General features: G+C 37.5%; 5 protein-coding genes across 6 annotated transcripts; 3 read left to right on the top strand and 2 right to left on the bottom strand.

Moving 5' to 3' along the window:
* Window positions 1–233: 233 nt before the first annotated feature.
* On the bottom strand, window positions 234–5,381 carry LOC123315464 (peptidyl-prolyl cis-trans isomerase CYP21-2-like). The gene is made up of 6 exons (XM_044901156.1): window positions 5,170–5,381; window positions 4,534–4,695; window positions 2,839–2,964; window positions 2,612–2,784; window positions 2,278–2,552; window positions 234–542 (listed from the first exon to the last, which is right to left on the bottom strand). The coding sequence occupies exons 1-6, from the start codon at window positions 5,302–5,304 to the stop codon at window positions 295–297; spliced, it is 1,119 nt and encodes a 372-aa protein (XP_044757091.1). The 5' UTR covers window positions 5,305–5,381; the 3' UTR covers window positions 234–294.
* Window positions 5,382–5,909: 528 nt separating this feature from the next.
* Window positions 5,910–8,798, bottom strand: LOC123315348. The gene is made up of 6 exons (XM_044901012.1): window positions 8,565–8,798; window positions 8,244–8,405; window positions 7,730–7,852; window positions 7,492–7,664; window positions 6,326–6,600; window positions 5,910–6,268 (listed from the first exon to the last, which is right to left on the bottom strand). Exons 1-6 carry the CDS (start codon window positions 8,739–8,741, stop codon window positions 6,015–6,017), a joined length of 1,164 nt encoding a protein of 387 aa, XP_044756947.1. The 5' UTR covers window positions 8,742–8,798; the 3' UTR covers window positions 5,910–6,014.
* A 250-nt stretch (window positions 8,799–9,048) lies between these two features.
* Window positions 9,049–22,011, top strand: LOC123315765. 2 transcript variants are annotated; one of them, XM_044901609.1, is made up of 4 exons: window positions 9,049–9,476; window positions 12,765–12,847; window positions 14,570–14,847; window positions 20,221–22,011. In XM_044901609.1, the coding sequence occupies exons 1-4, from the start codon at window positions 9,144–9,146 to the stop codon at window positions 21,900–21,902; spliced, it is 2,376 nt and encodes a 791-aa protein (XP_044757544.1). In that variant the 5' UTR covers window positions 9,049–9,143; the 3' UTR covers window positions 21,903–22,011. The 2 variants fall into 2 exon arrangements, with proteins under 2 accessions (XP_044757544.1, XP_044757545.1); XM_044901610.1 differs by lacking the exon at window positions 20,221–22,011 and adding an exon at window positions 17,707–18,617.
* Window positions 22,012–22,963: 952 nt separating this feature from the next.
* LOC123315386 lies at window positions 22,964–23,741 on the top strand. Its single transcript, XM_044901054.1, has 4 exons — window positions 22,964–23,111; window positions 23,211–23,280; window positions 23,330–23,440; window positions 23,495–23,741. The coding sequence occupies exons 1-4, from the start codon at window positions 23,016–23,018 to the stop codon at window positions 23,725–23,727; spliced, it is 510 nt and encodes a 169-aa protein (XP_044756989.1). The 5' UTR covers window positions 22,964–23,015; the 3' UTR covers window positions 23,728–23,741.
* Window positions 23,742–24,035: 294 nt separating this feature from the next.
* On the top strand, window positions 24,036–25,860 carry LOC123315558 (FACT complex subunit Ssrp1). Its single transcript, XM_044901301.1, has one exon. It carries the CDS (start codon window positions 24,241–24,243, stop codon window positions 25,747–25,749), a length of 1,509 nt encoding a protein of 502 aa, XP_044757236.1. The 5' UTR covers window positions 24,036–24,240; the 3' UTR covers window positions 25,750–25,860.
* The last annotated feature ends 95 nt before the right edge of the window (window positions 25,861–25,955 follow it).

Here is a 25,955-nt window from a genome sequence, read left to right as displayed (position 1 = left end):
TCCACTTCCAGGAAAACCCATGTGAAGCGAATGACGTAACTGCCATTTCCATGTCCAATTAGGTAAATCTGCTGAAACTTCCATCTGGAATAATCCACACCGAGGACGTATCCAGGATTTGGATAGAGAGTAGTGAAAAGAAAAAGTTTTAATTCGAATGTTTTCGAATTCTCATATATCTGTTGATCGATATGTGGGGGCACAGAAAGCATATCTTATTGAAAGGACACTTCAATAATTTCATCTCAATTTATTCGCATAAATTCATCTTATAAACTCCTATAAATAGTCGCCTCACAAACATGGTTCGTGTTTGAAAAGACAGTCGCAAGATGGCATCTCCCCGCAGTTGGAAATGAAAATTTGTTTTAGGGGTTTTCCGATTTCCCGGCCATACCCGTTGATTTTCATGAGAACCCCGGCCCCCTGGATGACTTTTCCGAAAACGACGTTCTTCCTATCCCACTCTTGCATGTTCACGAATGTTATCACGAATTTCGAATTGTTCTTCTGATTCCCGACCCTGATCATACTCAGCACTCCTGCAAAGAAAAAATTATACAACAGAGAGTCCCTCTAGAAGCATTCCCTTCAAAAGCATTCAATTCAGATTGACGTATTTCAGGTAAGTTAATGTGGGAAGAGTTGATGTTAGAAGCATTCACATTAGAAGTATGTATTCTCGTTAGAAGCATTCTCGTCAGAAGCATTCACTTCAGAAACATTCATATAAGAATCAATCATATCAGAAGCAATAACGTAAAGAGTTACCATCAAAGTAGATACGTTAGAAACATTCACCTTAGAAGCATTCACTTTAGGAGTATTCATGTTTGCAGTATTCATGTTCGAATGATTACGTTATTCAGGTTTGCAATCATTAACGTAAGAAGAGTTCACGTTAGGAGCATTCACCTTAAAAGTTAGAAGCATGTACGTCAGAAGCATTTATGTTGGGGGGTAAAGAACCATTCAGGTTAAAAGCAATAACTTAAAAAGAGTTCACGATAGAATCATCCTCATTGTAAGTATTCCTGTTTGCAGCATTCACGTTAAAACGATTACGTCAGGAGCATTCACGTTAGAAGTATTTCCGTTGAAAGCATTCAAGTCAGAAGCATTCACGTTAGAAGCAGTAAGTTGAACGGTTTACCTTGAAAGTAGACACGTTAGAAACATTCACGTTAGAATAATTTACGTCAGGAGCATTCACGTTAGAAGTATTTCCATTATAAGCATTCAAGTCAGAAGCATTCACGTTAGAAACAGTAAGTTGGACAGTTTACCTTGAAAGTAGACACGCTAGAAACATTCACGTTAGAAGAATTTACGTCAGGAGCATTCACCTTAGAAGTATTTCCGTTGAAAGCATTCAAGTCAGAAGCATTCACGTTAGAAGCAGTAAGTTGAACGGTTTACCTTGAAAGTAGACACGTTAGAAGCATTCACGTTAGAAGAATTTACGTCAGGAGCATTCACGTTTGAAGTATTTCCGTTATAAGCATTCACGTTAGAAAAATTTACGTCAGGAGCATTCACGTTAGAAGTATTTCCGTTATAAGCATTCAAGTCAGAAGCATTCACGTTAGAAACAGTAAGTTGAACAGTTTACCTTGAAAGTAGACACGCTAGAAACATTCACGTTAGAAGAATTTACGTCAGGAGCATTCAACTTAGAAGTATTTCCGTTGAAAGCATTCAAGTCAGAAGCATTCACGTTAGAAGCAGTAAGTTGAACAGTTTACCTTGAAAGTAGACACGTTAGAAGAGTTTACGTCAGGAGCATTCACGTTAGAAGGACTTCCGTTGAGAGCATTCAAGTCAGAAGCATTCACGTTAGAGGCAGTAAGTTAAAAAGTTTACCTTGAAAGTAGACACGTTAGAAACATTCACGTTAGCAGCTGCTACCTTAGAATCATTCACGTTAAATGCGGTAACTCAAGAAGAGTTTACCAAAGATTATAGAGTTAACTCTATAATCTAATCCAATCTTTGGAGTTTACGATAGCATTTACTTTAGGGATATTCTCGTGAGCATTAACGTTAGAAGTAGGTATTCACTTTTAGAGCATTCACGTTAGAAGCATTAGAAGAATAGTTTATATTAAACGCATTCACGTTAATCTTTCATTCACGTAAGAAGGATGAACGTTAGAAGCATTGACGTAAAAATGCAAACGTATCATTCGATTTTTGCTTCACTTGGACGCGTCTTGTTAGGATAGAATTAAGTTTTCACGATGTATCATGGGTCTTGAGACCTTGTGTGGTATTTACCGGCTCTCGTATGTTTAAGGGTGTGTTTTTCCTCGTCAAAAGATTCGCCGTAAATGGACGAACCACCTGTGCCTGTTCCATTTGTGATGTCCCCCGTCTCCAAGTATTTATTTTTGGCGATGCGGTGAACGGGACAATTCTTATAGGACTTGCCGTAGTCTCCGCGACACAGGTGGAAAAAATTGCAAGCCGTCACTGGGACGTGATCGTGGTAGATTTCAATCACGACCCTCCCTAGATTCTCCCCTCCTTTCACGCGAAAATCCAGGAAACACCTGAAACAAGAAATGAGAAAAGCCATTTTTCAGGCAACCAATAAGGGGTGGATATATACTGAAGCCTTTGGCCAAGTTGACCAAGCGTACTACTAATAGTGGGTTCTGCTTGAAGGGTATCGTCCAAACTTGTCTTCTTCATCACTATTAGGGGAAATTTGGCTGTTTTTTTTAAAACCCGTTTGTTCTCTTTCCATTCTTTCTTGTGTTCCTTCCACCTGTAGTAAGATTTCTGGAAATTTAAAAGGCGTTTTTCGTTTAGCTGGGACATTAGGTATTCACAGACCACCACAAGGAGCCTCTTTAACATCTTTCGGTTCTCTTCATTCAACTCGTTCCTCCTGGCCTTCTCCCCTCTCCACTTGGTAACACGCGTACAATAAATTTGATTGTTTATATGGTCGACCACACCCTGGAACAGGAAAATTCGAGAGTTATGAGAGGAAAACCCAATTTGCATCCATTCTGCATCGTCGACTTTTATCGGATATTTATGTTCGAAGCAATCGACAATTTCTGCGAATTGCTCATTCCGTAATTTTTCGTGCCACGATGAAAAATTGGAACGGAATGCACTTCGATTTTCAGGGTGATTGTTACGTTTTATAATTTGTTTATTTTCAATTTTCTAGGGCCAAAACTGGGTCGAAATCCACTGATCAATCAAGAGGGCGTAAATTTTAATCGAAAGTTGTTCAGTAAACCCCTTACCCTATTTAATAATTTCAGTATTTTCAGGTGTAGCAAATTTCTAACAGATAAGAATTATAAATGAATAATTGTAGGATATGATCCTTAGACTTTTGTCTGAGTTATCAACCGATATTATTTATAAACCCACTGCTCAATAATTGAAGGAGATAATTGGCGTATCTGGAATATACAGGGTGAGTTTTCGACTCTTGCAAATAGTATAACAGTAGATTCTTGAGGTCCAAAGAAACACTTTTTCCTTATACCATTTTTTCCGAATCGGCTCGGTTTAAAAGATACAGGCTGTTGAAAAAACCATTAAAATGCCAAAAGCTCAAAAAACCCAACTTTTGAAACTAAGTTGGACGCCATCTAATGAATATTTGAACGTTTTGTAAAATAAAAGTATTCTTCATCTTTTCTCGTATAATGCGCCGTTTTCGAGTAATTTGATGTTCAAAAATCAAAAAGTATCATCGAAATTTGAAAAATTAGGTACTTTGGCTGAATATTACCCTGTTTAAAAGATCCACAGATGCCTAGTGTCACAGATTTAGCTAGTAATTCTGAAGGTAATTTTGATTCTCCAGGGGTTGCACAGCTCATTATGAAAACTTAAAATAGCTATATCTTTTTATCAGGGACGAATAAAAAAAAATGGTATGGAAAAAAAGTGTTTCTTTTAACCTCAAGAGTCTACTGATAAAAATTTGTACGAGTCTTAGACTCACCCTGTATGTACTGAGGTTGCCTAAAATAGCAACAGTAAGCAAGGCTTCTTTAGAGCGACAACTAAAGGAGTATGAAAGACATAAGAAAAATACATTACAATAAATGAAAACAATAAACAAATTAATTCAGATGCATAACATCCGCAGATAATGAAATCAACAAATGTTACGATCTAAATCGAACTAACAAACTACCATCGCTCGAAGTATTACCAGAAATTTCATTTCGTCGACAAAGAGTAGATACTAACCATGGTTTCGGTCTTATTTGACCTCGTCAGAGCAACAAAACTCAATCGTCAACGAAATGCAATGAATTGCCGGCTCCTTTTATTCCATTTCAGTAGCGGGTATGATGTATAAATACATCGTACCGACATCTGACAGAGAAACGGGAACCAACCCAATTGAACTTCCTAACTCTCAGAGCGAAGATAGCAGTATGCATCCATTTATAAATGAAAACCTTTCATTAATTTTTGAAAATCCGTCAAAAGTAGCATTTCCATGTTTTTAGAGAAATATTATTGAGTCTTTTTCATTAATATATTACTCACCCCATTCCTAACTATTTCGATAAGCTTCTTCATGAACAATTTATTTTCCTCATCTATCCTGTGCATCCTATTGGCATCATGCTCAAGTCTGCTGAGACCTAGTCGTGCTTTGGGGTTCATTTTTAGAGGAGAAGCATCTACCAAAGGACGTGCTTCGAAAATCTAGAAATAAATTTGTGTTTTTAATAAAAAAAATTTTTAATAAAACCCTGTTCTCAGTGAACTTAATTTTTAATGCCCCTTCTCACATTCTACTTGAACAACTGATTTTCTTATAATTTAATCTTTACCTTTCATGGTAGACTGTGTCATCAGCGATTGAGAATTGATTTTTTAAGAGCAAATGGGTATTGATCATAAGACAAGAGCTTTTTCATTTTTTTGAATTGGTATATGAGGGGTTCAAAGCAGCTTAGTTTTGAGATAAATGACTTAGAAGTTGTTTATCACAAATTAATTCAAAAGTGACTTCTTTAGATTTGTGTAATGTGAATTTAAGCATATGCTTTTAAAACCTAAAGAAGTCACTTTTGAATTAATTGGTGATAAGCAACTTTTAAGCCATTTATCTCAAAAATAGCCTGCATGGACTTGGTTCACTTCAGCCATGAACCCCCCATATAATAATCTACTCACTCTTTTCAAGTGTTGATTATACATTTTCAAATCGTTCATCCATTCGTCTCTCTGATGAAGGTAAGGTGATATCCTAGGACTTTTTTTCGGTTCGAAGGAGCAGGACTTGTAACCGCATTTCCTATATTTACTCATTTTCCGGGTGCAAAAATCGCGAAAAAAATTCCTCCCCTATTTCATTACGTGAATTGTCAAACTGACAAGCTTGTTGGAATTCGTGCACGCTGAAATTCTACACACAGAATCGGTAAAAATTTCACTGAAGCTTGAGTTGGGTATCTAATTAGTTTGCGTGGATTCCCTGTATCGTGTAATAGAGGGCGAATTCAATTTGATTCAGTACAACCCGATGATGGTAAATGAAAAAAATTAAGATATATGGCAGTATACTGCCTACACTACTGGATTAATTGGATGAACAGAGAGAATTAAATCGGCCACCCTCTGTCTCATTATACGGTACTTCAAAAGTATTTCCACACAATGCACGAAAAAGGAAAATATATATAATTGAGGGTTACCTCTTTGTGTCCATTAGATTAGGAAGCGAATTTACAATTATAATGATGAATGAGAGTTTAGGAGGAGTTTTTACTTGCTGAATCTGTACTTTTACTGAGAATCGATTATGAAATCCGATTTAATTATTTATTTAGTGAAGAAGAACGTTATTGTTTGTTTTTTCTTAGTTTTTATTCCTCTCTCTAGCTTGGAAGTGAAAGGATTCAAAGCAAATAATAGAATTCTTGCACGGACTTTATTTTTTGATAAATACACATATAGCAAACAAAATTATAACTGTCGTTAACCTATGAAAATTCTTCACTGTCTACCCTAAAAATATATCAGGCACATTTTATCATATGCTCCTCCAAGCAGTTGCAGTTTGGTAGCAATCCACATCTAGATATATAAATACGCTCCAGAGGCTTGCCAATCCTTCTGCCATAAGAACTGAGTTTGGTCAAAACGTTGGCTCCATGTATGACCTTCCCAAAAACTACGTTCTTCCTGTCCCACTCTTGCATGTTCATAAAAGTGATACAGAATCTCGAGTTGTTCTTTTCGCTCGTACCCAACCTTACCATGGATAAAACCCCTAGAAAAACAGATTAAATATCCAATTTTCCAATCTCTAATCTACCATGCCATCTACCTGCTTTCGTATGCTTAAGACTATGATTCTCCTCGTCAAAAGACTCTCCATATATGGAAAATCCACCAGTACCGTTTCCCTTAGTGATGTCCCCGGTTTCCAAATACCTATCCTTGACTATCCTGTGTACAGGACATCCTTTGTAGCCCAGCTCGAACCTACCGCTGAGGAGTTCCATGAAATTCTGAACAGTAACCGGCACGTGATCCCTGTACAGTTCAACGAGTATCTTCCCCAAGTATTCCCCACCGTCCACTTTGAATTCCAGGAAACACCTGAAATAAGTTTTGGAATTGGACTAGACTAGAACAAAACTAGACTAGAACTAGACTAGACTAGAGTATACTAGACAAGACTAGAGTAGAGTAGACTAGACTAGACTAGACTAGACTAGAACTAGACTAGAGTAGACTAGAACTAGACTAGAGTAGAGTAGACTAGACTAGACTAGAACTAGACTAGACTAGAGCAGAGTAGACTAGACTAGACTAGACTATACTAGACAAGACTAGAACTGAACTAGACTAGAACTAGACTAGACTAGAGTAGAACTAAACTAGACTAGACTAGAACTAGACTAGACTAGAGTAGTCTAGACTATACTAGACTAGACTAGACTAGACTAGAACCAAACTAGACTAGACTAGAACTAGACTAGACAAGACTAGAGTAGACTAGACTAGACTAGACTAGAACTAAACTAGACTAGAGTAGAACTAGACTAGACTAGATTAGGACTAGACTAGACTAGAATAAGGCAAGACTAGAACTGGGTTGAACTAAAACTAGACTAGACAAGATTAGACTGTAACTAGTCTAGACTAAAACTAGAGTCTAGGACTATACTAGATCAGAAGATCAAATATCTTCTCCAATTTTAGTTGCTTGCTGAGTTTATTTCGTATTCGACTCATTTATAAGCGAATCGATTAATAATATGAATATCCAGTCAGGTTTGAAGGACCGAAACACATCGACAGAGATATTATCCATTACCCATCCTCCAAATTCAACATGTCTACTGTGAAATCTATATAAATCAGTGAAACCCCCATCCCAGACCTTTTCAATTCATCATAATCAAACGTTATCAATCATAACAATCGGAGAAAATCTACTCCCACTCCCATCCTGAAAAGTATAGATCCTAATGGATATTCACTCACTCTGGACGTTCAGAGGTCTTTTCCAGATTTCCAGAAATGGTGGGTTGGGAGCAGAGGACATCATCCAGACTGGTTTTCTGGAATATTCCGATAGGAAATTTTGCCGATAGCTTCATCTTCTTGAGGAAACGTTTCCACTCCAAAGACTGCTCCTTTTTTGGATAGTAAGGTTTCTGGAAATCGTGAAGTTTTGGGCGGTAAACTATCGAACGTTCAATTTTTTTGGCATGGGACTTACAGCGTCGCATAAATTTCCATGAACTCGTTTATTCTCTTCGTCTATTTTGATCATCTTGAGCTGGTTTTTCCTCCACTGAGATACGTTCATGAAGGCATTTGTATTGATGTTGTCTGTGTCACCCTGTGATCAGAAGTTATCTGGTTAAATTTCTGCAGATGACTCAGCAAGAATCTGTCGAGTAAAACAAAGTTTCTGGGTTTGTTGATCATTAGTGTTAAGACATATGTTGTACATATTTATGCCCTCATCCATGAGGTGCCTTATGAGGAGACAGTTTAGGGTTTTGCCTTGTCATGAACAGAGGTTTCATGACAAGGGCGTATTAAAAAAAATCAAGGGTATAAATGAAGTATGTACAAACACAGTAATGCAAACGAGCACGAAATTAGGAGTATAAATAAAACAAAACGTGATTTTCTCTGGTGCATATTTGAAGGTGTGTTTGCTATTCGATCTCCTGGATTATGACAAATATGGCGTTTCTTACTTGCTGATGAGAGTTGCAACTCACCCCTTTTCTGTTTATTTCGATTATTTTCTGCAGCAGTTTTTTGTTGTCTCTATCGATTTCAGAGCATCGTTCTGTGTCTTTGTTGAGTCTGTGAATCTGCAGGTAATAGGTCAGGTTCATGTTTGGTGGTGTGGCATCGATGTAGCATTTTGCATCAAAGACCTAGAAGGAAGTTGAATTGTAGATGATTTATCCATCCAAAAATTATATTAAAACTAGAGAAATACATATTTTCTTCACTAATTTGTTGCCATTTATGTTTTCTTCCACAAATCATCTGTTAATGATCCACATTGGCCAATGTTTTTCCCATAGACTCACCCTCTTCAAGTGGAAGTTATAATTTTTCAAATCTTCATTCCATTTGGTGTGCGAAACCATGTACTTGATATACCTGGGCTCTTTCCTGGGGAAAAAACAGTCTTTGTATGGTACATAACACCCGCATCCTTTTCCACAAATTCTGCATTTGGGTTTCTTCGCTTTCTTATGTACCATCGGTTAGATTTTGGGATAAGAACAATAGGAAAAAATTAAAAGGATATCACAGAATGACTTGAGAAATGAAATAATGACAGTAAACCACTTTGTTTCAAGGTTCAAGTTTCGATTTATGATTTATGGCAATCAACTTGTAGGTATCAATGCAATTCTTGGGCAAATAAAATAAACCAAAGTAAGACTTAATATTCCTTTGAACTCTGACGAACAATGTTCCCCAAAAACTCCCTAACATTCTTCAAGCAATGGCCAACAAACCACAGAAAAAAGTATCCGATATATTCCTTGAGTTGTCACTGATTTCACTTCTTGTCAGTTATGCAGATATATCAAAATTAGTAATGTAGTCAAAACCTCCAATTCCATAGTCATCAACTATCTTGCTTATCCATCGACAGCATGAATCGACAGATCAACGTACAAAACGAACAGAATGAAGACGAATCCGAGGAAACGCTCTTGGATCAGTGTGAATCTTGCTGTCATGAGCTTCAACATGCTGCAACCTACCCATACCAATGTGTGTACAACGATGTGCTCCAGGAGTACAAAATCAGACTCAAAAGGGCGAGAATGGAGCTGGCCGACAAAGAATTGATGATCGCCCTGTTGAAAGAACAGCATTCCAAGATGGACAATTATTGCAGGTGCAGCTTGGAAGAGGCACGCAACATCAAGGCCAAGTATTTCCAGCTGGCGCAGGACATGGAGAACATGAAGAAGGAATACTTGGTAAGATTCGGCTATATTTTTTAGGAAATGTTGCTTCGATTGTTGCTTCGCTTCCTTGTTGTTATTATCAGATTTTGAATGTATTGGCTCCATTCTAAAATCAGTTGTTCTCGATCAATTCTAGTGATCAATAGTTTTTCTTTCGTTTGATTTTCCACACCCGATCGCTATGCAACGCGAAACACGCAATTCGACCCAAGAGGAATGTGCCCAAGCGGTAGTTTTGCGAGAAGAAGGGTGGACATACACAAGAATTGCAGAAAGGTTTGGAGTTTCCCATACAAGTGTGTCCAGAATGTTGCAGCGATTCAGGGAGACAGGTATGAATGTCCGAAGACCAGGACAGGGTAGACCACGGGTAACAACTGCCATTCAAGAACGTTACTTGAGAGTTTCTTCGTTGAGACAACGGTTTGCAACCGCTCGCCTCCTTCAAATTGAGCTTGAACAAACTCATGAGGTGCAAATTAGCACTCAGACAATAAGAAATCGCCTCAGAGAATATGATTTAAGACTCGTGTCGCGGCAAGAGGCCCAGCTCTTACCCCAGCCCATGGAAGGGCGCGTTTGGATTTTGCGAGAGAGCATATCCATTGGGAAGAGGCCGATTGGGAAAGAGTTCTCTTCACAGATGAGTCTAGATTCTGCCTCTACCATTGTGATCGACGTTCCCTTGTATACAGACGTCCACATGAAAGATATGCTCAGTGCAATTTCCTGAATACTACTGGTTTCGGGGGAGGATCGATTATGGTATGGGGTGGAATATCTTTGACTACTCGCACAGACCTAGTGGTCGTTGATAATGGAGCTATGAATGCTGATAAGTATATAAGGAAAATTCTTGAAGAGCATGTAGTGCCATTTGCCCAATACATTGGTGAAAATTTCATTTTTATGGATAATGCCAGACCCCATCGTGCGCGCATCGTTCAGGAGTACCTTGAAGAGGTTGAAGTCTCTCGAATGGAATGGCCAGATCTCAATCCGATTGAGCAGGTTTGGGAGAACCTCAATAGAAGGCTGAGAAGTTCAGAAAATCATCCAGCCACTCTTAATGACTTAGGAATCCAACTCGGAGAAATCTGGGAAGGATTAGATCAGAACATTTCAAGATCACTCATTTTGAGTATGAACCGTCGTTGCCGAGCTGTAATTAACGCAAGGGGTGGAAATACCAAGTATTAAATCACTTATCAGCATTTCAGTATTTTGAAAATTGTTCATTTCTCTTCTTTCACATAAGATTCGGTGAAATCCTGAATTTTTCTTCCATTTATCGTGTCTTGTTTCGTTAAAAACCTTCCCGAGAGAAGATAAAAAATAAGTTATAAAGTCAATGTAGAGTTAACTTTCATTAAAATTGAGATTTTCAGAATGTGTGTTAAGTTTTTTGCGCAGTGTAGTTCATGACGATGACTTACCACTTCCGTGAGATGGGGCAAATTGCATAATCTGCTAAAAATCCCAGAAGAACCCACTCAATGCACATCGTTTGTCTTCAATCAAGAAAAAAGCCTTTTCCTCCCTATAAAATTCGAAATGCATCTCCTAGGCATAATATAGCATTTCCAGGGAATTATTCCAGAAACGCGTCCTTTTATTTCGCCAAAAGCAACGTTTTCTACGATACAATTCTTGCCTAATGGAATGTTCTCCACCCTCTGCATCGTAGGTAGGTAGAAATTCCGCTAGGTAATGGGTTTCGCTTCACAAAAGTGGCATCTGTGACGTTTCTCCGTATTCATCGGGATGTTTCTGCGGAACCCCTAATAAAGAGTGAAAATTAGTCCCATTCGGATAAAATACTGTTTCCCGGCTTAGTGAGAGAGAGAGGCAGAGATCCATTGACAATGTTCGATGAATTGAACTCTTTAGGGTGAGCTCGGCAATGACAAAAGCCGCTTATCGTATTTACTGCGGGGTGAAATTCCGGCTGAAAATTACCGGGCCTGGTTTCATTTTGTTCGATTGAGTTATATTTTCACTAACAGGGTCATATTTATTCTCTTATTCACAACCCCATACTTGAAAAGGTTCATCAGGTACGAATATTAATTTGAAACTGTTGTTTATCTGCTAGACCCATTCTCATCAGGTGCTTTCTGGGATTTCCCAATCTTTCTTTCTGTTTAGCACAAGGGTAGTTCCAGTGGGGGACCATGGGGGTCCTACTAGGGGAGTTGTTCTTTCCGAATATGTATAACATTTAGATCTAGTTAGATTTTTCAAGGAAATACGCGTGTCGAAATTTGACTGTCGGAAAAACTGCCAAAAAGATGGTCTCAGTTAAATAATACCTTGTCAAGACCAAATGGTTGCACCAAGCTGGATGAAATTTATTACAAGAAGAGTTGGTCTTTCAGAATATGTAACACGTTCAGATCTACGATGATTTTTCTCGTAGATACCCTTGTCGAAATTTGACCTCCGAAAATTTCCCAAAAAGATGGGGTCAGTTAAAAATTCGTCGAAATTTCGTATGGAAATATAGGTTTTCGAACACACAGAATCGATTGAAATCAAAATCGTAAGCCTATCTCTCTTCGTTTAGATTTTCATCTTCGAAATGGCATTTTTCAAAAATTTCAGATTACAATTTGTGATATCTCCCGTTATACTTGTCCGATCCAATTGAGAATTCCGGTTTCGTAATCAGCAGTAGTCAGGCTTCAATACTAGATCAAAAACTCTAATTCGAAAATCCCAAATTTTTGGGTCAAAAATGAGCAAGGGGTTAGACCCCTCTAAAATCCCATATTTGCTGCTCTCTCTGACAAGTACGATGTTTTAATATTCCTTCAGAGAAAAAAATTCATACTGGTCGTTTTGAAGATTCCAAAAAACCAATGAGTTGATGAGCCAATGGAAAATTGCACTGTAGACAGCCTTTCAAAGTGAACTCAAAAGTGAAAGATGTAAAAATAATTTTTTTCTCGAAATCAGCGTCAGAGATCCATAAATTTGGTATGGAAATATGGATTTTCGAACACGAAGAATCGATCGATCAGGTTCTCAGGTTTTATACTAGAAGAGTTGCTTCTTCAGAATATGTATCACTTTTCGATCTGTGATAATTTTTCTGGAAGATAATCCACTCTAAAGGTGACCTTCGAAAAATTCCCAAAAGGATGGGGTCAGTTAAAAATTCCTCAAGACCGAACGGTTGCAACGATCTAGATGAAATTTCGAGAATTACTACTAGAAGAGTTGCTCTTTGAGATAAACGGTTTTCTTCATAATCTCATAGGACACTATTATCCTTCTATTAATTTTTACATTTTCCAGATCCAAATGCATAGACCGTCAAATGCAAGCAATGAATCGGCAGAGGCATACCTCAGATCCGAAATTGATGCGTGGAAAAAGGAGTAAGTATAGCATTTTTATGTTCGACTGCATCATAAACACTTCATTTATGAATTCGTTTAGTGTCCATAATTGACTACTTTATTGGACACCACTTTATTCTACACCACTTTATTGGACTCAACTGTCACTATCATTCTGTCAAGTAAATATACTAGATGCGAATAACACTTTATTCAAGGAAGAAGAATTGAACTTCGACCTTAAACAAAATTATGAATAACTATTCTAAGCATTAGTGTGGTACTGAATATTAAAAACACATTCTTTGTTATCATTAAAATGCATGCCTGAGGAAGTCGAGCTCGATGTGGAAGCACAGTTTTCGATCTGCAATACTCTTGATCAACTACTTCCTGGCCCAATATTCTGGTGGCAACACTTATTTTAGTACTTTCTGATTCATTTATGTAGTCCATAGCGAAGAAACTTTGTGAGCTTCCAATTCACTATTGAAGAAGCCAGAATACTGTCTTCTGTTGATTTTACAATTTCCTTCGTTTTACAACACTTGTTATAGGCCGCATACATATTTTCATAAGCACTTTTAGATTTAGTGGGTAAGAAAGATTCTTTGTCGCTTACGGCTAAATTTTCTACGTTTTCTTCTCCAGCACTATCCATTTTTTGGATTATTATGACGTTTGTCACAGAATTAAGGAAGTAAACAACTGTGTTTACTGAGGTTGCTAAGGTCGCTGGTTACTAAGGTAGGAAAATCAAAAGCACACTTAATGTTTTTCAGTAATAAGCCATTTTGGAAAATACAATTTCTGCATTGCAGTCGAACATAAAGCTTTGTATGCAACTCGTACATAATTAGGCTTTATGGACTTGCCCAAGTTATTGGCCTCGCTCGCTTTGCTCGCTCTGCCATAAACTTTTGGACTCGTCCATAAAGACCTAATTTATGTACTTGTTACATAAATAGCTATTATAGAAAGCAGAGTGAGTGTATTCTGGTTATTTTGCGCTCGCTTAGAATACCCTGGACTTCGTCTTTCTGTATCTCGGATTTCCTTCATAAAGCCAAGGGCTTACGCACTATGACTATGAAGGATGTTCGGAAATCCCTGTTGATTAAAGAAGGTTATCACATATATTACCTGCCTGAACATACAAGAAGGTGAATTGTTTGATTATTGAATAGATTATTGGCGAGAACAGAGATGGGGAGCTCGAAGATCTTAGGATCTAGACTCCTTCTTTATTGAGCTGCAGACTGCAGGGTACCCCAAACATGTATCAATATTCTAATCCCAGTCGTACACTTTAAAGTATTTGAATGTTAGAGGGTGAAAAATTAGCGAGCTCCCAACGAAAAACCCATATTCTTTCCAGCAGCAACTGCCAAGAACATCACTGGGTTGTGCCAGAGAATATTCTGCGAAATACCGACTCCAGCAAGTCGCCAGTAGTCTCTAACATCCACTTATTTATCGTTATTGGCAGTGGGTGTGTAGATTTCGTTGGCTAAACAGCACTACTGCATTTTCCAACTGAAATTGTTGAACTTATGTTACGCGGTATATTCCTATAAATTCTTTAATCTCCCAACGGTGGCCTACCGAGCTTTGTGACAGCATTTCCGCAGAAATAAAGGGGAAACGGAACTCACCCCGCTCTGGCGAACACCCCCATATCCCGTCGTTCTTACAGAGCCCCACAAACATATTGTTTCCTGTCTTCGCTTCTCGTATGTTTCATTTATTTTTTTTTTTTAGGAACAAAGAGATTCTCGGCAAGATCGAGATGGTGGATTTCGACGTGCAGAAACTGCTTCAGATCGTGTCGGATACGGCGGGGGGTGGTCAGGGGGGCGAGCTGGAAGCCCGGATGGCCAGACTGGAGGAGGTGATCGAGAAGCAGTCGGGCATCCTGGCCCTGTTGCATTCCAAGGTCGCGGAGCACTCGAAGGCGATGATATTTTCGGATATCCTCGTGGGGTCGAAGCTGGACGAAATCATGGAGAGGACCGATAAATCGCGGGAGGACTTGAAAGGTGAGGGAGGGAAACATCAGTAAGGGTGATAGTGGGCAAGTGATTTCATGAAGATAGGATAGGTATACCTGGGATTTGGAAGATTGATATATAATATTCGAAAGTGAAGGTTTCAAATCAAATGATCGATTCAAAGGGTTATTACCTTGGAATATAAATACAGGGTGTTCCTAAATTGAACGTACAAACGATAAGGGGAGATTCCTTAAGTGAGTTTAAGAAAAAAAGTCCCATAAACATGGGGTCGCAAACGTTTCGTTTTCGAGATACAGAGTGTTGAAGTTTGAATTTTTTTCAAGTTTTTTTCTCATAGTATCTACACTTCACAAGATATTCAACTGAAATTTGGCATAGATATTACATTTTAGAGTTCTCACCACGTGACATGGCAATTTCGATAGAAGATCTACAGGGTGATATTTTTTCTGGAACACTACCACCTGTTCTTCCGCAGAACTTTTTTTTGGTGAGCAACTGTTAATTTGAAAAAATGTAAAAAGAAGCTTTGTTCTTATACTAAACTTTTCGGTCTCTTGTAGTTTTGTCGTATCTACCAACGATTTCGAGAAAAAAAATTTTGAACGATTCTCTCGAAATTCTCGTAACTATGATAGGAAGGCCAGTTTGTAATCTGTGGTGAAATCGTTGGTAGATACGACAAAACTACAAGAGACCGAAAAGTTTAGTATAAGAACAAAGCTTCTTTTTACATTTTTTCAAATTAACAGTTGCTCACCAAAAAAAAAGTTCTGCAGAAGAACAGGTGGTAGTGTTCCAGAAAAAATATCACCCGGTAGATCTTCTATCGAAATTGCCATGTCACGTGGTGAGAACTCTAAAATGTAATATCTATGCCAAAATTCAGTTGAATATCTTGTGAAGTGTAGATACTATGAGAAAAAAACTTGAAAAAAATTCAAACTTTAACACTCTGTATCTCGGAAACGAAACGTTTGCGACCCCATGTTTATGGGACTTTTTTTTCTTAAACTCACTTAAGGAATCTCCCCTTTTCGTTTGTACGTTCAATTTAGGAACACCCTGTATACAGGGTGAGTCTTTGACTTGTACAAATATTTCACCAGTAGATTCCTGAGATCAAAAGAAACACTTTTTTCCTTTACCATTTTGTCCGAATCGGCTCGGTTTAGAAGATACAGAATGTTGAAAAACCATAAAAAAATATTATTTTTAGTTCTATCTTACAAACGGTTCCATCGTATGTAATGAATTTCGGAATATAATTTTTCATTCAATTGATTAATCTTTTTCGAGCACAAGATACCACCCACGTCTTCCAGTTTTCTCATTATGACCATTACGTACCATAAAAATACCAAAAATTCGAAGAACTCAACTCTTGAAACTAAGTTAGATGCTATCTAAAGAATATTTGAGCGTTTTGTTAATTAAAAGTATTCTTCATATTTTCTCGTATAATGCGCCGTTTTCGAGTAATTTGATGTTCAAAAATTAAAAAGTATCTGTGAAATTTTAAAAATTGGGTACTTTGGCTGAATACAACTCTGTTTAAAAGATCCACAGAAGTGTTGTGTCAAAGATTTATCTAGTTATTCTGAAGGTGATTTTGTTTTTTCAGGAGTGGCACAGCTCATTATGAAAATTTAAAATGGTAGTATCTTTTTATCAAGGCCGAATCGGCAAAAATGTTATAGGAAAAAGATGTTTCTTTAGACCTCAAGAATATACTGTTAAAATATTTCCACAAACTTTTTTCCTATACCATTTTTTACGATTCGGCCCTGATAAAAAGATATAGTCATTTTTCATAATGAGCTGTGCCCCCCCTGGAAAAACGAAATTACCTTCAAAATAACCAGCTAAATCTGTGACACTACACATCTGTGGATCTTTTAAATAGAGTTGTATTCAGCCAAAGTTTCCAATTTTTCACAATTCACAGATACTTTTTAATTTTAGAACATCAAATTACTCGAAAACTGTTCATTTTAGGAAAACGTTCAAATATTCATTAAACAGCGTCCAACTTAGTTTCAAGAGTTGGTTTCTTTAAATTTTTGGTATTTTTTTGGTACGTGATATGGTCATAATGAGAAAACTGAAAGACCTGGGTGATATCTTGTGTTCGAAAAAGTTTCATCGAATAAATTAAAAACTATATGCCGAAATTCATTTCATTCGATAAAACCGTTTGTGAGATTTTTTTATTATGGTTTTTCAACCGTCTGTATCTTTTAAACCGAGCCGATTCGTAAAAAATGGTAGAGGAAAGAAGTGTCTCTTTTGACCTCAAGAATCTACTGTTGAAATATTTGTACGAGTCAAAGACTCACCCTATATAGGTGCGGTAGGATTCTTTGTGTTCCTTAGGGTCTGTAGTTTCTGTAGGCATCATGATTTGGACCGGAATGCATCGGGCTTCGCTGTTCGTACGTTTCACGAAAATAAGACTTTTGGAGCAACTTGCTAACTTAAAAAAAAATGATCTTGGTGACATCTGGTTCCGGTAAGATGGGGCTACACAGCTCCAATTTTCTCACTCTCACTCAGAGAGAACGTGGGGTGGCCAGTACGCTCACCTGATTTGAGCATTTTGAGGATTTCTTTCCTTGGTGCTATCTTGAAAAATGAGGTTTTCAAACATCATCCACACGCCCTGACGCAACCCAAGCAGCGAATAACCCAAGAAATTCGGGCCATACTTCTCTCTATATACCCAAAAACTGTAGACAAATTCCGAAATCGACTATACATCTGGGAATCTTTGCGGATGACCGCCATCTTAGCGATATCGTCCTCGAAACGAAACTTCCTTCTGACTCGAATAAATAAAATGCCTGTGGGGTTTGTATCTGAAATACCGTATATATGTTCCAGACGATATTTCGTTGCTGAAGAAAAAACCGCAAAAACCCGTTAACACTTCTATAGGAACGAACGACATACTGTCCCTCGAAAGTTTCAACGTGGCAATTCCTTCCATAGGTGAAGGATCCACCAATCAGAGCGTGCTGCTCGAGCTAATGAAAATACCACGAAACAGCGTTCCCGCCTCCATAAAAGCGAAAGAACTTTCGTCCCTCGACCGGAGTAACACCTCGGCGGCATTACCTGCCACAGCTGCAGAAACCGCGGAACAGAGGAGGGTGCTGGAGCTGGGAGACAAACCCCAAGAAAGCCTCACCAAATCGATCGACCTGAAAAAGCTGTTGTCTCTAGACAGAGCCAGCCTCTTGGCAGCTTTGTCCATAGCCGCCGAAGACCCCATGGATGAGAAGAGCTTGCAAGAGACGAATAAGATGGCCCAAGACAGCTTCACCACTTCCGTCCATCTGAAGAAGCTACTGTCGCTGGACCCGAGTTTCAAATTCTTACCGCCCACGGGTGAAGGTTCAACGGAACGAAAAGAGTCCCAGGATCAACAGTCATCGCTCGCACTAAACCCAGAAGACGACGTAAGGATATCCATACAGATACAGCGAGCTTCGAAGTCCAAGGAGTCGATGCAGTCCGTGCAAAAGACAGAAAATCACAGTGAGATGGAATCTGAGAGGAGTAGTAGAGTCAAGAATAATTCCTGAAGTCCCTGTGGTAAACGGTTCGTCTTTCAATTTGAAGCTTGATCACTTGCGATCCAATAAAAGTAGACTGGTCAAAAATTGAAATGGATATATGAAGGGAAATATAAAAACGATTTCGTATGTACTGATGTTAGCCCACCTGAAATGGCAACAGTAAACAAGGCTGCTTTAGAACGACAACATAGTAGAAGTAGAGCAATGAAATAAAGATTATATCTGGTGGACTCAGTAGGCTTAAAAGCGGTTCCTTCTGCAACAACACCTTGAAATCCAGGTTTATCGGGTGTCAAAGCATTGACGAGCTGTGGAAATGTTTGCGGTGGGTCAGATAAGCGGTGTACTTGTTCCAAACTTGTGCGACGTGTGTAGGCCTTGCTCTTCCCCTAGTACGATAGTGATTCCACGCTCCATTAAGTTATTTAAAGTCATGAGGACCATGTTTTGTCTGTGTGATATGCAACCATACGTCTCACCACAGCTTTACTGAAAATATGAGTTTTTTCTCGAATATCCACTTCAATTTTTGAGCAGTATATCTCATACTTCTTCCCTAATATTTCAAACGGTTTTTTTAAACAAGTTTTGTATTTCGAATGTTCAGGTTATATTCAAAATAATTCGAGACTTTTTTTAATAGGCTGTTTTTTTCTCGAAAAACACCTACTTCACTCATAATTTGCATCAACCAAAATTCATATACAGGGTGGTCCAGATCGTAACCAAGAAATTTTAACCACGTATTCTACATAAAAAATAAGCCCTAGTTTGTCATATAAACATATGTCGAGAAATGTTTCCTCTCCGAGATACGGGGTGTTGAAATTATAGAAAAAAAAAGTTTTTTGTTAATAACTCTCACACTGCTTGAAATATTTTTATGAAATTTGAGAAATAGGTTTTTTGCGTCAAGGAGCACTTTTTGCATAATATCATTTCTTTTCTATTCCACCAATGGCGTCCGTACTGCAGCGAGACTGAATATTTTCAGATACAAAATGATACGCCACTGGTTTTTCCGATAATAAAAATTACTATTTGAATCCTTATTTAACTTGGAGCGAATTCGATCTCTTGACTTTTTGATGTACGAGGCACCGTTTCCGTTTAAAAACATAAAACACATACATACATACTATTTTTGCTTTGGCGATTTCTTCATGCATGAAAATGTGTTTTATTTTTTTAACCGGAAACGGTGCCTCGTACAGAAAAAAGTCAAGAGACTGAATTTGCTCCAAATTAAATAAGGATTTGAAAAGTAATTTTTATTGTCGGAAAAACCATTGGCGTATCATTTTTTTATCTGAAAATATTCAGTCTCGCTGCAGTACGGACGCCACTGGTAGAATAAAAAAGAAATGATATTATGCAAAAAGTGCTCTTTGACGCACCAAACCTATTTCTCAAATTCCATAAAAATATTTCAAGCAGTGTGAGAGTTATAAACAAAAAACATTTTTTTTTCTATAATTTTAACACCCCGTATCTCGGAGAGGAAACATTTCTCGACATATGTTTGTATGACAAACTAGGACTTACTTTTGATGTAGAATACGTGGTTAAAATTTCTTGGTTACGATCTGGACCACCCTGTATACCTATTTATTTTATATCAACAAACACACCTTACAGACTTTCAAATATAAGAAGAAAAAAAGTATGACAATGAGAAATTTTGATGTTTATCTATCCGAAACTTCCTCAATGTTCTGGGGAAGCACAGAGAATCATTTTCTTCAGATCTGTGTGTTAATAATTCATCTCCTTTTGGCCAAGATTGAGTGATTGCCTGCTCGTTTAATTCTTCCAGATCTCGACGCTCTCAAATCCAAAGAAACGTCAAAAAACGCTACGACAAACACCGAAGACCCGCGGCAGCATTTCATGGACGAGGTGACCAGCACCACCAACACAGAGCTGATACTGGGCGATTTCCTCGAAATAGCCGCCAGAGAGAAGAAGTTTTTCGAAGACCACGGAGCCATATCCATATCCGAAGTCTACCCACCGCCCTCCGAACAACTGTCGGGAATTTCCGAGATGACAACCGGCGAAAAAAATAAGCTCTTTCGAGAGATGCCGGTCAACCCCATCGTTCCGCCCAAGAGACATCAAAACCCGTTGGAGGGCTTCAATGAGTTCCAACATTTCGAATCCGCCAGGTTCTCCGGTGGACTCAGCCCCTTTACACCTGGCGTGGTCGAGGAAAACGACGAAAAAAGCCTAGAAACTCCTGTGATCGGTAGTACACCAACATCAAAGAGTGGTTACTCTTTGCCAGCATGCTGCGTCATTCCACAAGAAGAATCTGAAAAATCTATGCTCACAAATGATTTTCCAGTGGTCTTGTTCAAAAACGTAGATAAAAAGAAGGTACCACTTTGTTGTAGAGCTTCTGGGGACCTAGGAGAAGATTTGCGAATAGAAGAAGTATCCAGTTCCACGCAACCAGATTATTCTGGAACACTTCCTGTGGATATAATGGCAGGAGATCAAAAAGTGACCACTCCAGAACTTTCTCTTCGAGAGCAATTTTTGCCTCTAGTCTTAGACGAAACTTCTTCACTAGCAATGAAAGCTGGAGAAGGTCAAAGTGAAACATCGAAAGATGACCCACTTCAAAACGTTAAGATTCCAAAATGCTGTAAGGTACCGAAAGAAACCAAAGAAGACGCCAGCATAGAAGAATATGAACATCCAATAGACGAAGAGGAGATCCCGATAATATACGAAATTGAAATACCGCCAACGCCTGTTTATGAAGAAGAGATACCAAGAAAATTCGTATCGCTTTTATCGCTTTCAACACAGAACAACGAGGATGATGGTGTGAATTTTCTACTGTCGCTAAGTGACCATCTTCGTGAAACTGTCAAGCAACTGGATCAGACTTTGGAAGCTGCCCAACGCGAGACAACAACTCTGCACTCTTTGAAAGAAGATTTCGTCAGAATAATCGATCAGGAACTGAACAAAAACCTTCCGGAAATCAAGGCAAACATCGATCTCGTCAACAACACTCTGAACGTGATTCAAAACGATGTTAAAATCATAAAGATCGATTTGAAAAACGTTTTGAAGCAACAGAAAAAACAAAGTGAAGAACTCAAAAAGAGTAATGAAACCAAAGAATTACGAGCAGAGAAAAAGAAAACGGATCCGAATAAAGTATTGGTAAGGGTGAAAAGTCTAGAGAAACGCTTGTGTGAATGTGGAAAGGATGTTTTCAAGGAGAAGAATAAAACCGTTTGTAAACCGGCCACCGGGTGTAAATGTAAATATACAAACAAACAAACAAATAACAAAGACGACGACAACACGAAAGATAGGAAAATTTGTCTCACGGTACAGACTTGCCTTTTGAATGCTGATAATTCGATGATAGTGCCTTTTTTTACGCGATTCGGGAATGAAAATAATGATTTTGGATATATTCCAAGATTAACGTACAAAATAAAAAAGGAACATGATGAAGAAAGCGAAAAATATTAGAAATTCGGTTGGACAATCACCTGATGAGTACATAAACTAATTCAAAAAACAAACTTTATAATAAATGTTATCAATCTGGAGGAGAGAAATAAAAAAATTCCAACTTCTATAATTGAGTTTCATTCATACTCAAACGAAAATTCGCAAGTTGAAGAAGACTTCAAAACATCCCAGGCTCTAAATAATTTGTTGGACACAAACCCAAACTCATAACATTTCAAGCACTCAAGTTGATGCCTGATAAAGGTCTTTCATCTCTCAACTTCGGCGTTCTAGTTTGAGTAGTTTGTATCCGACAAGACAAAATATTCTAACTTCCGATCCAACTCACTGGATGGTTAGATTGCTTGGGATGATGATCTTTAACAGGAATAAATTAAGCTCAGAGCACTACATGAAATAGGAACAAGTCAAAATGTAATGCGTAAATTTGAGACCAAAATACGATTCACACATTTCAGCATTAGCACAATGAGCCACTTAATAATTTACTTAATACTCGAAGCTTTCAGCAGTTCGAATAGATTGAAATTTCTAATTATTAAATAGAATATTCACCCTTTTATCTGACTTGTTTTTGTAGTTATCTATTTCAATAAGTTCTAAGAAACCCTAATTATAAAGAATCACTTTCAAATTACCATACATTTCTAATATTGTGATATTATTTATTATCACAAATAATAATTCTAATTCTAATTTAGAAATTGTCGGCAACCAAACATACTAGAGTGATGTATAGCATAGTATGACAAACATACATACATGGTAGTTGTATGTTTGGTTGCAGTCCAGATATTGGTCAATCTAGGCAACTAAACATACATAAGAAAAGGACATAATAACTATCATGTGTGTATAAAATTAATAATTTTATGATACTTAATGACCATCTACTGTTTTGAAAGTAAGTAATCCGATCAGTTATTATAAATTTGAATCTACATTCTACATATAATAATTTTTGCCAATTCTGTATAGTTCAGGCAACCAAACATACAAGTAGGCTGTATGTTTGTCTGTATATAACAATTTGATCTTTCATAGAAAAATCATTTACATCTGTGCACCTAACCTTACTTTTCTGCTACCTAAACAAAAACATTTTCATAAATGATGGAAACAAAATTTGAAATGCCCGTCTTTGATGGAGAAGCTTCCGAAACTGAGAGTGAAGAAAGTGGTCATATCACCTTTTATGATGATAGCGTATGAAAATATTTTTAGAGTTTTCAGGCGGAAAATCACATGACATATATAATACAAACACATTTTGTATTTAATATCATTTAATCAGTTACTTTTCAGATAACAATGGATATAGCAAACAAAGTTCAATGTCTGGAGGTTACTGGTGAAGACGCGGAATCTGGCGATGGTAAAAATACATTAATCATTTGAACAGATTATGATTGAAAAAATTTTAGAAAAGGAAAGCACATCTAGTGCAAGTACTGCTACAGTTCAGAAATTGGTGAAAGAACCGAAAAAGGTGAAAGTGAATAGTAAAAGCCAGTCTTTACTTAATTTCAAGTTGAGTATGTATTCAGATCTACTATCTCCTTTTGAATTTATTTTGGGTGGTTTTTCAGGAGAATCAAATAGCATGTTTTATAATGACATGGAAGATGTTATCAAAGAATTTTTGAAAACCAATGAGAAATCCCTGACTGATATAGATCAGCATATTTCCAAATCACAGATAATTTTACAAGCAGCCAACCCATCCCTGAAGAACTTGCATTCCCAATCAAATTCTTTGAAGAATAAACTTGAAACGCTTTTATCCTCTAATTTTTTATCAAACGTGAAAATAAAGGAATAGAGTATTCCAACAAATATTGCTTTTCCTTCCAAAATCTAAACCTGAATATCTAAGATTACCCAAGTTGAAAAATTCTGTGTTTTAGATCCTGATTTTTAGGCAACCAACAATATCATTTTCTGGTGAATTTCCTCATGAAAGCGAAGAATTATTAATATAATATAATAATTTATTATATAATATGGAAGGAAGTTATTAAAATTGTGACAATTTTATAGTTTATAAATTTTCCAAGTTATTTATTTATATCTTTTCTTTCATCGAAAATACAGTGGTCATCTTCTTCAAGAAGAAGATGACATTTGAAATATGTCAGAATTAGGCGGTCAATGTTGATGTTGAACTTGAATAAAAATTGGAAAACCAGCTCATTTTCGGCACGCTGTTTTCTTATTTATTCAGTTGTATAGATAGATATGTGATTTCCGTGAAAATTTAAGAAATTGTTGTTAATCGTTGGACATTAGAACGGTTTGCCTTGATTCAGTATCCATTTGCCTAGGAAAAATCAGTATGGACTTCTTAGAATACTCAGATATACAAGCTGAAATAAAAGGATGTATGACTCCTGGCAAATTGAAGATGACCGATCAGAACATTGCTTTCAAAAACAGCAAGACAGGAAAGGTAGAACAGATACAAGTAAGCGATTTAGATGATGTTTTCTTTCAAAATTTTGCTGGGTCCCTAGGCCTTAGGATATTCCTCAAGAATGGTAATTTATTCAGATTTGCTGGTTTCAAAGAATCTGAAAAAGAGAAATTGGCCAAATATTTTTCCTCCTCATGTAAAATCACATCGTTGGAAAAGGAGCTCAGCTTGAAAGGATGGAATTGGGGTACTGCTAAATTTACTGGATCTGTTCTGAGTTTCAACGTTGGAGAGAAGACAGCTTTTGAAATTCCACTGAATTATGTATCACAATGTACATCCGGTAAAAATGAAATTACCATGGAATTCCACCAAAATGATGATGCCCCAGTAAGTTTAATGGAAATGAGGTTCTTCATTCCTCAGAGTGAATTAGCTGGAGATGTTGATCCTGTGGAAGCATTCCAGGAGAATGTTATGAAGAAAGCTAGTGTTATCAATGTATCCGGTGATGCAATTGCAATTTTCAGGGAAATCCATTGCCTTACACCTCGTGGTCGTTACGATATAAAAATATTCAACACATTCTTCCAACTCCATGGTAAAACTTTCGATTACAAAATACCTATGTCAACAGTGCTCAGGCTATTCATTTTACCTCATAGAGATCAAAGACAAATATTTTTCGTTATAAGTTTAGATCCCCCAATCAAACAAGGACAGACTAGATACCATTTTCTGGTACTTTTATTCAGACAAGAAGAGGAAACTTCTATTGAACTTCCCTTCTCAGATGAAGAGTTGAAAACGAAGTTTGAGGGAAGGTTAGAAAAAGAAATTTCTGGACCCACATATGAAGTTTTGGGAAAAGTTATGAAGGCTATAATTAATCGTAAAATAACCGGACCAGGTAGTTTTATTGGTCACACTGGTACTGCTGCCGTTGGATGCTCCTACAAGGCTGCTGCTGGTTTCTTGTATCCCTTGGAGCGAGGTTTCATTTACATCCATAAACCACCAATTCACATCCGTTTTGATGAAATAGCCTCAGTTAATTATGCTCGTGGAGGGGGTAACACGAGGTCTTTCGACTTTGAAGTTGAGTTAAAGTCTGGTACTGTTCATACATTCAGCAGCATCGAAAAAGAGGAATATGCCAAACTCTTCGATTTCATAGCTTCGAAGAAACTGCATGTTAAAAACAGGGGTAAAAATGAGAAGGCATCTTACAAAGACGATTTTGGAGATTCCGACAACGAAACAGCACCAGATGCTTACTTGGAGCGTGTTAAAGCTGAAGGTCAAGAAAGGGAGGAAGATAGCGAGGACGAAAGTACAGATGAAGATTTTAACCCTGATGCCGCAGGAAGTGATAAAGGGGATGATAGTAAAACAAGTGAAAGTTCCTCAGAAGGAGAGGATGATGAATAATCGACAAATGTGTGTATCGTTTAAGTTGTTGAATGTACTCTGTTAGATGAAGTTTTAGTTTTCTTAAAATTTTTCATGAATTGAAATCGAAATAAAAACGTTTCTATGAAATAATCTTTCATTTTGACTGACTTGGATTGTTACTTTGGAATAGAATCCGCAGTAACATTTTTACTCCTGCAATTTACATTCGTTGAAGGCATATT

The sequence above is a fragment of the Coccinella septempunctata genome, chromosome 6, assembly GCF_907165205.1.
Source record: "Coccinella septempunctata chromosome 6, icCocSept1.1, whole genome shotgun sequence".
Classification (NCBI taxonomy): Eukaryota; Metazoa; Arthropoda; class Insecta; order Coleoptera; family Coccinellidae; genus Coccinella; species Coccinella septempunctata.
This window is presented reverse-complemented; position numbering and strand designations above follow the sequence as displayed.